The following is a 12,495-nucleotide window of genomic DNA, read 5'->3' on the forward strand; positions in this document are numbered from 1 at the left end:
AAGGTGACAAAGGTTGGCAAGCTTGCCAACAGGATTGGGATATTCAGAGTAATAAAATCCAAAAGACAAGTGTGAAGAACTGCACAAGAACTTCATAAAGCTGAGTGCTGGGCTATAAAATGGCAGATGCAAGTCCACAAAATAAGGAAATTAACATGACAAAATAACTGGTATTGATGATCAGAAATACGGAGTAGCTTCCATACAAGGAACAACTCCAAGTACATCCTCCATACTTGCAAGTCAAGACTGCAAAAAAACATCCTCCATACCTGCAAGTCAAGACTGGAAGGAAAAGAAGGAGAAATGATGGAGGGTCTATAGAAACTGAGTGGCATGGATGGAGGAAGTGCATAGAAACCAACTTTTCACTGTCTATTCTCTAAGAGCACTGAGGGGCAGGCAGCTAATCCAGGAGTCTGCCACTTAAAACACAAGCTGAGGAGCCACAGAACTGAAAAGGGATAACATTTAGTTTTTTTTAAACTAAATGGGCAGATTTATGAAAGCAAGCTCCAACACAGGCTGCCCAAGACAAAGACACATCCTCCTGTTCAGCAAGTCCCCAAGCCACAAACTGCTGAAATGTCTCGTCCTCTTCTGTTCTCACTCTTGCACCATCACTCAGTCTAGAAGAACCTTTGCTCTGGTCTCCTATGGCTGCTGTTACAGTCTCATGCACAAACCCTGCTCTCTCCTTCTGGGTTGTTCCAGTCAGTGCTGCCTTTACCCAGCACATTCTGCACCCGAGGAAATGGAAGGAGTACTTTAAGACTCCCAACTGTTGTGTCTTTAAATGGCAAGAGTAGCACAGAATTGCCTCAGGCCCACTGAGCTGTAATGTTCTAGTTCTTCATCACAAGCAGTAACAGCCAGGCTCCATCAAACATCACTGGCTCTGTAGAGCTCGTTGTTTTTTTATAAAGTATTTTAATACGAAAATTACAGCTGATTAAATTGGTTACATTAACAGACTGCAATATGACTTTAAAAAATATATCCTTACCCCTGGAATGACCACAGCCCCAACTCCATTCTTCAGTTTTGATCTTCCTCTGCCACCTCTTCCTGACAGACCCGCTCCACGCGGCCTCCGCTTGCCCGGGAATCCGGATCCTCGGCCCTGTTCAATGTAAGGTAACAATGTAAATGCAACCTCTCAAGTTCTTTTGTTACGTGGGATTCAAACTTGTTTAGTTCATCTAGAGAAAAACACAAGTAAAAAACACCCTGTGATTTCAGGTGAGTACAAGCACACCAGGGCACGGTCATTAAATCTCTGCATAAATCCATGTGTAATAACTTTAATTACTTACATGGCATAATAGGATCACCTTTATCATCAGTGAGAAAGCAGCCAAAACCAGAAATGTTTACTTTCTGCTCAGGAGTACTGGAAATATGGATTTCCCCCACCAGTTCCCCCACACTTCATTTGCAAAGTTTCCAAAATATATCTTTTATTCTATGATTCATTTTTCTTTTCTCTTTGAACAGTCAGCCCAGACAGTCATGGGACTTTTACACAGGGTCTGGGCACTTGATTACTGGTAGATGCTTTTATTACACTATGAATAATCAAATGAAACCTGGAATTTATTAGGATTGAGTCCTGCTCACAAAGGAAAGTGGGAGCTGGCTCCATGAAACTCTCTTAATTCAGCATATACAGACAAGAGTTTTTTTATATTAATTCTATCAGTTACACTCAGATCAACATTCCCCATAATGTGAAGTTTTTCTTACACAATCTCCACTTGATTTACAGACAGCTTCTCTTCTCCCTTCCTTATTTAAGATGCAGAAGCAGAGTTGCAGTGTTGTGCTTTGGAGTATTCAATGTTTTCAACTACAATTATCCTTGGGAGAGTTAAGTATGTTTTTACTAGTAATTACCTGTTATTCATACTGTGAGTTAAATTTGAAATTTAGGGGTTCTTTTTTGTTTGTTTTTTTTTTTCTTTCTTTTTTCAAAATTTCAAAGTGAACTAAGCACAAGAGGATTCTTAATCCTCTCTAATCATTTCCAGAGAGAAAAAGAACATATTCACATCCACAAATTCTGCCTGATGTATCAGACATCTTTACAATGTGTCTCAAAGCCTCTAATCTGTGTAATAATCTGATAATTATGGCATGTACTCAAATAAGCACCTTTCCTACAACAAAATAAGCACTGAGATTATTTAATGCATTTCATATTTGTCAATAAACTCAGCTCCCAAAACAGCCCAAGTATGGAGTACAGAGTATGGGGTATCCAAATGCTTGCTGCAAAATACTTTTAATACCAAGGCAAAACATTTGCTCTGTAAAACAACAGTGATGGAAGCAACAAAGCTCCGTGGGGACTGTGTCACCAAGAGACATGAAGGGCCTTTACTGATGGAGACAGGAGTTCCTTGGATGGGAAGAAACACTGTGGGCTCAACATTCCCTACAGCATTTCTCAAATATTCCAGCTCCTGCTTTAAAGAAAACATTGAACTTTATGGTCATAATTAAAGGGAAAATTGAAGGATCCCAATGATAAGATTTTATTAACATCCATTTAATAAAGGAAAAAGAAATTAAATTGACTCATACACCAAATTAATGTAACACAATGATATCTCAGAAGTGAAAGGAAGGATGCTGCTGGAGGCTGAGGTCAAACAAAAAATGTCCTTAGATTATCTATGGAGCTAATACATATGCACACATAGGACATACAATCATCAATTTTTAAACATGAAAACTCTTCTGACAAGTTTCTTATTTTCTGTTTCAGAACAGGTGTCAGTACTGTTATTTTCACACAACCAGTAACAGGAATAAGCACATACTTATACCAATGTTAATGCTGAATATTAAGCTGAAAATTAATGCTTAAAGCAGCAAAAGCTAAGCTGATGTCAAATCAAAATAAAATTAGCATGAGAGTTAAAGTGAGATGAACTTAAATCATTGGGGAGCTACAGCTATTTGTCAGTTTCATAATTTAGCTTTTCTTTGCCTTTACTTAAACCAAATAATTCTACTTTAGTTACTTCAGGTGTCTTTAATAGTATATGTCACTGTGGATACAATTCTGGTCCATCTCATCAGGTAGGAAAGTTTTTGTTTATTCCCCCATCAGCTAAAAACGATGTCACTTTGAATCCACTCTGCAAGATTTCTCCACAGCAACAAATTCAAGCCATCCTTCAGATCTCTGTTCCTTTCCATGCCTGGCTTACCTTACTGCCAGTCTTAAAAACATTTTCCTTCTCAGGTAATTTATTTTGACAGCCATGTAAAGCCAACCACAAAAAGTGATGTACTCAACACACACGAAATTTGGGTAATACAAAGTATTCTTTGCCACTGAAAATCAAGGCAATGCCATCATAGTGTATGCTCTGGAAAGTTCACATCTTAACCTGAAACCTCCAGAGCTTCAACAATTTTAGAGGTCTTGAACAGTAACAGAATGGAAGATTAATTAAGGTGTGAGAGACAGAATTTCATCACTAATCTCTACAGCAGAAAGATAGCAATGGATACATGAAAATAAATTCAAGTTATTTACCACTTTGATGCTCCAAATGGCACTGCCAGGAAGCTGTCTGGATTTAAAAATGTCCCGACCTTCTGAAATGTCTGGGGACCAGGAAGGTGGGCTGACTGTATTATTGGTACTCCAAGCCCCCTAGGATACGGTAGGTGAGAAAATAGATGTATAAAACTTTGCAACATAAAAAAAAAAAAAAAAAAAAAAAAAAAAAAAAAAAAAAAAAAAAAAAGGCAAAAAAGCAAAAAGCAAGCAACAAAAAAAAAATCTGAAAAGCAAAGCACATGCAGGCATAGGCATTTCTACATTAGTTCACTGAGTGAGTAGAAAGTGGGAAATTTTTAGGTTCTCACTGAAACATGCCCTAAAATCAATACTTACTTCCAACTGATGGTTAAGTACAACAAAATGAGTTTTATAGACAAAGATTAATACAAATATAAAGCAAGCAATCATAACAACAGCAAATTACATGCCTAAATTTTATTGCATCAGTGAAGAAGACAGTAGTTGGAGGTGGTAACATCTCCTTTTATATTCCAAATCATATTTTGAAAGAACTGATGGCCTCAGTTGACTTTTGAAGCTAAACTACCCCCAATCACAGCAACAACTAGTTTGAGAAGCACAGCAAACAAAAGGAATATGAATAAACCACTAGACAAAAGAAAAGGAAAATAGCCATGGTAATCAACAAAGCAGCTCATGCCTGCAATTCTGCTACAAAGAAACCATTATAAAACTCTACCACTGATTTTTTTTCACCCCAGTGTTTTCATGTTATGCTGTAGTATCACGTTTTAACATGTTATTATGTACATATAATAATATACATCCATATGGTGTACCTACAAACTCTTTTTAACTAATTATTATCCCTATTTATGTAGTTGCATCATGGTGAGATATTGCATGACTGTCAGTAGAAATAAAGCAAAATAAGAAGAAAATGCTAAGACAGCCAAGGAAAAAAATGCTGAGGCTCCTCATAGAAAGTAAAATCTGTGGAAGACTTTCTCAAGAACAGAAGAAAGACTGCGGGAGACAGACGTCATAAATAACTTCACTGCCAATTTACACATTAGATTAATTAAGGACAGTACATTTTCCTAATTCAAAATTTGTGAGAGTAAAAAAATATTGAATACCAGGATGAGAAGTGGAACTGATGAAGAAGTGCAGGTTTACCTTCCCCAGAATGCCATTCAGCAGCATAATCCCAAGGCTGATATGGAATAACCTCATGCATACAAACAATCCCAACTATTCACAACTGCTCACAAGGGCAAGCCCAAACACATTTACACCTTTGAATACTGGGATGTACAATAATAATAAGCATCAACGAAAATGAGATGGCTCTGTAAAATGTGTTGGTTTTTTTTTTTTTCCTTTTCTGAAATGCAATTTCTCCATCAAGAATGTGTGGGAAATGAGTTTCTTTGGAATCAACAACTCCATCGAAACATACATTCATCTTAAACTGTAAAGAGGTGTCTTGCTAACTTACTGAGAACAGGGCTATCCCTTCAAGTGATCTGGCACCCAAAAGAGAAAGCTTGTCAGTGACCTAAAAGCCTAATTATGGATAAAAGTCTCAAGGTAAAAACACCAACACTCGGTACAACCCACAGCGTGGACACAGTGGTATTGAGCATAAATCTGCTTTCTGGGAGTTTAGCTCTGCCTGCACAGGAAAAGGACAACGAAACACTTAAAAAAAATAACAATTTGACAATTCTGCCCACACGAGGTGGTAACTGGACACACAACCTACAAACTGCTTAGTGCCCAGAACACCTGTGTGTTTGGGAAGGCCATCAAAGCCTCCCTTCTGCCAAGGGGCTTCCAAAACCAACTCCAGAACAGCTCCTGACAGCAACTGCTCAAGGGTTCCAGTCAGTGTGGCTGGAATGAACACCCTGGATTGGAAGATTTTGCTATCCAGTTTTTTCCTTGACTGCAGATAAGTGGCCATCATGCAGACAACTCAGAAGATCAAGAGGTTCATCACCCTCTAACAGGGGAACAGGGCTGGCTAGAAACCTTCTCACCTTCAGACCTGGAGATGGACAAGTCCCTGTTCACACCCAGGGCACAAGGACAGAACATTCCTGACACAACAGGGACATCATGTCAGAAATGGAGGAAAAAAAGGAAATTTGATACACTGGTAGACAACTACATCAACAGGTCTGTGGTACAAGAGATTTGCCTTAACTATTCCAACCCTAGTTTTAATACCAAGTTACAGTCAATTTTAGCAGGTAAAATTCAAACTTTCATTGAATTTTAATTAGTTTCCTCATTACTTGTAAAATTCATAATGCATGGTAGTTAACCGTTCTTATAAAGTGGCAACCCAAAAAAAATCTGTACAGCAACACAAAGAAAATCTATTTATCAGAGAAACAATCTTGGCATCAATATGTAAAAGAGGCAATATGCTCACAGTGTCAAAATTCAAGATCTTAAACATGCTGAAAATATTCAATCCACAATTCAAATACCTCTTAGTTTGGAGGTACAAAACTATTCTTCTCTGGTGATTAAATATATTCAAAAGATTAAAAAGCTAAAAGAACATTAAATCTGAATATGAAATATTCAGTCTTACAAAACAAAATGATTTGTATATGATTCATGAACCATATTGTTAAGAATTAAATTGGAAATTTAATCCAAGTTTTATTGTAGATCAGAAAAATTTGAATTCTTGGTCAGATAAACTTAATTAAAAACACACATTTCCACAATACCACGAACAAATGAATTACATCAAAGAGATGCATCAATTATATTTTTGGCTTTTAATTAATGCCTATTACCACACAACACTGTAGAGAAAGTTCTATTCAGTTCATTTACATCAGAACCCCAGCAATAATTATGTACTGTGACAGAAACAGGAAGTTCTAATTCTCCATCATATTCTTGAGTCCTCAAAATTGAACAACACAGCTGCAAGTAAATTATAACAAAAGGAAACCCAGTGTCAGCAAGGGTCAGGAGATCTCACTAAATTACCACTGACTGTGTTTAGCTGCTTAACGCCTTATGAATCCTACTGCAATTGCAAATGCACAAAGCTGGATTTGCAATTTAATATTTAATGTAATTTTAGGGTTGTGAACAAACTTTAATCACTTGAAAATACAGCTCTCCTCATTAAAAAAAAAAAAACACACGAAAATGGAAAAAACAACCAAGCACCAAGCATAAAAGCTGTAACAACAACTGATCCTTGAAAAAGACTTTTTTTTCATCTTTTTTTTTCAGCATCTACCTTTTACAACAACATACTTAGTGATACCATGTAAGTTAAGAGAGCAAAAAACCCATACCGTCCAAGACAGCACACATCCAAACCCATCACAGTGCTCTGCCTTTTTTAATCTCATTTTAAAAAATCTCTAAAAACACCAACAGATATTCAGTGTGTTGTGGAACAGTGATCACTGACATCTTCATGATGAAAATTAAATACCTCTGAACAAGGTATTTCTCAAGGACCACACTGTGGAATAATACTAAAATAATATTTATGGAATTTACAAAACCAGCAGAAGTTTATTGCTTTTTATTCAGAATTATTCCACAGAATGCTCTCAAATCTTCACCTAGCAACGTTTCAGTGCCAAAATTTGTAATGTCTTCCATTTATTGACTTAATCTTATGCTTTCCAGTACACAGTGCCATAGCAAAAGTAACTATTTCAGATCTGTTCAATTTGGATACACAGAATAAATACAACACCACTGAACATAGACCTCCGTAGAAAAATAGTAATTTTCCTTGAGAAGGTTCATTTCAAACTGGATGTGTGTCAGATTAGTCATTAATAAACTTACATGATAATTTCTACTAAGACTACTCCTTCAGAAAAGAGAAATTTGGAAATTATGAAAGAGAGGTACTGCCCCTAAAATAAATTTGCAGCTTACAGGCAAGAGCGAAGCATGTCCACATTCCACAGAGAAGAAACTGGACAAACACAACTCTAAGGACAGCACTGTAAAAACCTGACCATGCTGGCAGCTCAGGGTAAGTACCTTGTGATCTATGAACACTTAAATTTCATATACATGTAGAAATTAATTTGGATGCATTATGGAGTAGGGGAACATGAAGAGCAGACAGTCCATGGAACAAAACCCAGTGAGATGCTGAGCCTGGCAGGCAGAGGGTCCTCTCAAGGGGCAGAATGCAGCTTTCCTGTAGCTGAGGGTATGGATAACATGCTGTCCTAAAAAACACTGTCAGAAGGGCACCTTACTGACAGGAGCTGCCACGTTCCCCAAAGAGGAGTAAGCTTGTACTAGCCAAAGCCAATTCATACAGTTCTTAACTGTACCCACACTTTGATTTATACACAGCTCCCCTCTGGGTTAGAAGCTGGATTTTCTCTTGTTGCTTCTAAGCAAAGTTGGGATGCCTGCAAATATGCCAAGGGGCAGAGGGATGCTGACATCAGTGACACTGACTGCAGCCCTGAAAGGGGTTCATGAAATCTTTTTAAGCAGAATATTGTCTTCATTTTTGAGATCGGTTTTAGTCTTTTTCTAATGTGGCGCTGCAGACACGTCATTAAAGCAAACTACTAATATCTAACAGGAAATCACTTCAGATTATGCATAACTTTGTATTCAATGGCAAACCAGAATAATTATTCAAATATATTTTATTAGCAATTGTATTAATAGATTGTAAAGAAAGGGCTGATAATTTGTCCTACTGTCCAGCACAAGACATTAACTTAATGAGAACAAATCCGAATCAGAAACTATCCTTCTCCATGGATTCCTTAACTCCAGTGAAGCCTGTCTCTTATAAAATTGAGGAAAAATATATCCAGAATCCAGAGAAATTTATTTCTTATTCTTCTTTATAGGAAGTTCCATAAACCCATTGCAATAGATATATTATTGCATTTTTAAAACAGGAAAAGGACATTCCAACAAAGTAAACTGCATATTAGAAGCTTTCAAACTTCTGGGAGAGAGTGCAGAATATTACCATTTGTGAAACTGTGCTGGCTTCTCTTTGGGGTTCACAGAGTGATCAGACTCCATGAAGGAACTATTTTAAACCTGAGCAGTCCTGGCCAAGGAACAAGTCCTGCAATGAAAATTCCTTTGCACAACAGAAGAAAGCAGGGGTGAACCCAGTGTTAACTTCACCTGGCACAGGAGCCACAATCTCTTGAATCAATAAAATCCACCCAATTTGTGTAACTTTCTGCCCTCCCCTCTATGAAAGGCAGGCAAGAACTCCAGCAGCTGCCAGGTAACATTTGTATGGCATAACCTCACACCTGACAAAGCCACAGAACAGCAGAAGCTGCTATTTTATAAGCAGAAAGAAGCAGACCCCAAACCCAGAAAATTAACCTGCTTTTGAGAAGACAATTGCTCTTCAGTGCCACCCAGAGAAGAATCACACATGACCTAGTTTACTCCAAACAGCTACACCTGTAACTTTATAGAAGCACCTTTTCCTCCAGTATTGTTTTCCCCATTTTTTACTTGCTTTTACATCAATGGGATCACCTCCAGGTGAACAAGAACTGAAACACTGTGTTAGGTTAGAATGTTTTAAAACAAGCTTATGTCTCTTCTTCATCTGTGGAGTTCCAATGGCATGGGAAACATGATGGACCATCACCAAGGAGCACTTTTCTCAGCTGCCAGCACCTGCCCTGTATGATGCTTTCCAAAAGCCAGAATTGGAGAAAGCATCCATTTTGATGTGTCTACAGTACTGACACAAAGAGACAACAGATCTTATTTCTCTGGTTTTCTTCCTAGTGAAAAACTGCCTGCTTGCCTTCCAACTTATCCCACAGAATCCCCATGTAACAGGAAACCAAACTGTCTGGATGCAATCCTGTGCCATGTGCTCTGGGATGACCCTGCTTGAGCAGGGAGGTTGGACCAGATGGCCCATTGTGATCCCTTCCAATCTGACCTATTCTGTGATTCTGCTTCTGCTCCTATGCACAGCTCTCCATTTGGAAAAGTACACACTCTTTTAAAAAATGAATGTTTTCAGCAGAAAGAATAATTTGAAACCCCCACAAAATGAGCCTAAACCTACTTCTGTCTGCAATCCAAAGCGATTTAAATAAACGCGTTCCACATCGTGGATTTGTCCAATTACATCTTGCTCAAAAAAATCCCACCTGCCTGTAACTGGACATATAAAAATCTCTTCTTTTCATAGTCTACAGAACACATTCAACAGCTTTCAGTCCTTCATCAAAAGCCCAGAGTAGGAACTTAAGAGTACTGAAGAGAAATTTGTTTAAGGCATTAACATATTTCTGCAAATATGATATATACACCTGACTGTACAGCGACCCAGGAAAACCTAACTGCAGTACAACAAACGCAGATCTCCTAAACTCAGTGGAAACAGCAGAAAAACTTTCCAGAACACTCTCTCATACCTTAGGAGCAAAAATTTTGAACCCTTAGGTGACATGTCAAAACTGAAAGAATTGTGCAATATATAAAAAAAGCTTTGTCAACACTAAGTCCACAAAAGCACAAAATCATCAACCTGGAAGTCACAAAGACTAAAAATAAATTGTGATGAGAAGATGAAACACTAACTTGTCACACTGACACACTTTTTGTATAGAATTTCACCAACAAGAAATGAATACCCTGGACTGACAAACCATTTTCCCTGGAACACAACACAAATAGAGAGAAAGACACAGCACAAAGTGACAGACTTGAGGATTCTTTTCACTTATCAAATTTAATCCTAGTCAAACCACAACAATTTGTACAAGACAGCTCTTGCACAGTATTTCCTAATGTAACAAACCCACAAAATTATTTACCACACCATTAGAAACATTGATCAAGAAAATATCTGGCAGACAACAGAGTTGTAGAAGGTTCTTCTCTAAAGCCAGTTTAAGAAGCTTTAACACACTTTGAGAGTACCAGCCAAAATAAATACATATATGAAAAATATTAAAAGGTCATTTAAATAGCACAGCATTATGTCTATCTGCATTTGTAGCAGATGAAAAACACAACAAATTTTCTTCTAGTCTACTTTTAACTATGAGCCAAAAGAAACTTAAATTCTCACCAGAGAAGCTTTATGATGGCTGACTTCTTCCTTATTTACCAGAACATTAATTCCTTGAAGAAATAAACTACACACTTAGGAGAATCAATGCATTTTTTAAGAAACAGGTGGATTTGATGAGTTATACTGCAATTTAATAAACACATAATGGAACAGTGCATGTGCTTACCTGTCTGGATCTGGGCCTTCCAGGGGAAAACTTGCGTTTGGTGATGGCCGGTTTTCCCATGCCGATTTTTGGAGTGACTGATATGTAGGTGGTTGGGAGAGCACTCCCAGCAGCTGGAGGCAGCACTGGGGGCTGACTGTGCTGCACATCTCGTGCAGAATTCAAGTCTAGAGAAACATCTGGTGAGGAAGACACGTTTGTCTTGTTTAGATTAAGTGGTGGGGGAAGTGAGGGGCAAGTCTCAGCTGGTGGTTTTATGGGTTTTTCTCTGACTGGTGAAATATTTGCAACACCTCCATTTGAAGCAGTAGTTTCTACTTCTAGAAGAGATGGTGCTTCCGATTTCTCATGGGTTTCTTCCTTTTCTACATCTTTCTGCACTTTTATTATTTCCAGTTGCTGCTCTAGGGGGACAGAAATATCTCCTTTTCTTTCAGTCTCCAGAATTTCTGGTGTCACAGTCATGGTCTCAGGTACTGAAGACAGAGACCGAGAGTCTGCTGTGGACACTTCTGATACCTCCACACTACCCTGAGGCAGCTGTGTCTCTTCAGCTTGTTTGTCCAACTCCTGCTGTGTTACAGCTTGAACACCTTCTACCACTTCCATCATTTTCTCAGTCTGACCGTCACCAGATGCTGGTGTCTTTTTAGGAGACATTTCCATTTCAGCTGAATTGATTTCAACAGAGATTTCTGCTTCCAGTTGTGTGGTCTTTTCTCCTGGTGATATGCCTGTAATTAAGTACAACCATATTAAAGGCTCACTGTGAAAAAGAAAAAATCTTCTGGTGTTCTGGTCAACAAGTATACTTGGTACACATCATGCAGGCCAACACATATCACTTTACTTCAGTGAATTTAATATGTAGCTTAAAATATACTTCATGAACATCTTTCTTTGTACCTATTTTTAGAGTAGTCTATATTTTTAGTTCATTATTTTTCTTCCCCAAAAACACAGCAGAGTAAATTAAAAGAAAATAGACCCAAGATTAGTTTTTGAAGAACTGAACACACATTTCAGGTAGGCAGCCAAAAGTAATTTCTTCTTTTTCATTTCTGTGAATTGAAGATGCATGCTATCATAAATTAATGCATTTTAAGCTACTGTCCCAACATTTCCAATAAGCCAAGAACAGGACAAGTACAAGTAAAAAACATTTTCCTCCTAAAACTCTTTCAGACTTTAGGAAATTAAGTTAAATGAAAACAGCTGCTGCTGGTTTAATTTAATTTACTAATATATTATGAATTTCTTTCAAAAATATTTATCTAGCCCTCCCTTGAACCAAATCAAGCACTCTTCATCCGTAACTTTCTTCATCAAGGAGTTCCAGAGTTTTTGTTCCACTCTATAAAGAACCACATTCTTTGCTCTGAATTTGGCTTCTCACACCTTCCTCTGATGGGCCCTGATTCTCTTACAGGCTAGTTACTTTCTATTACACTTGCACTCTTCTTAACTCACACTACTGTAACTTCCTCAGCCACTAAGTTCATAGACAGCATTTTAATCTGAATATTTCTTCACAGTTTAAATCATGGCCCTTTTACCATAGGCTGTGAGGCACAACTGAGTGATCACAGCTAAACTGAAAAGTTAGGGTTGTTTTAACTTTGTCTTTAAATACAAGTTTCTTGTCTCCCCTTATAGCAACCATCCTCAATCATCATCTGGGACTGA

The 12,495-nt window shown here is 37.8% G+C and overlaps 1 protein-coding gene across 8 annotated transcripts in view; it reads right to left on the bottom strand.

Annotated features, from left to right (window-relative positions):
- KMT2C (lysine methyltransferase 2C) overlaps positions 1–12,495 on the bottom strand; it is a 190,868-nt gene that overhangs the window by 68,679 nt on the left and 109,694 nt on the right. For 7 of the 8 annotated variants that reach the window (XM_053942468.1, XM_053942526.1, XM_053942489.1 and 4 more), the window contains 3 exons: positions 10,810–11,543; positions 3,551–3,670; positions 1,007–1,123 (listed from right to left, as the gene is read on the bottom strand). In XM_053942468.1, the coding sequence (XP_053798443.1) occupies positions 1,007–1,123; positions 3,551–3,670; positions 10,810–11,543 (971 nt within the window). The remainder of the gene's footprint in view (positions 1–1,006; positions 1,124–3,550; positions 3,671–10,809; positions 11,544–12,495) is intronic. The other variant, XM_053942498.1, reaches the window with a different exon arrangement.

The sequence above is a fragment of the Vidua chalybeata genome, chromosome 1 (genome assembly GCF_026979565.1).
Source record: "Vidua chalybeata isolate OUT-0048 chromosome 1, bVidCha1 merged haplotype, whole genome shotgun sequence".
Taxonomy (NCBI): domain Eukaryota; kingdom Metazoa; phylum Chordata; class Aves; order Passeriformes; family Viduidae; genus Vidua; species Vidua chalybeata.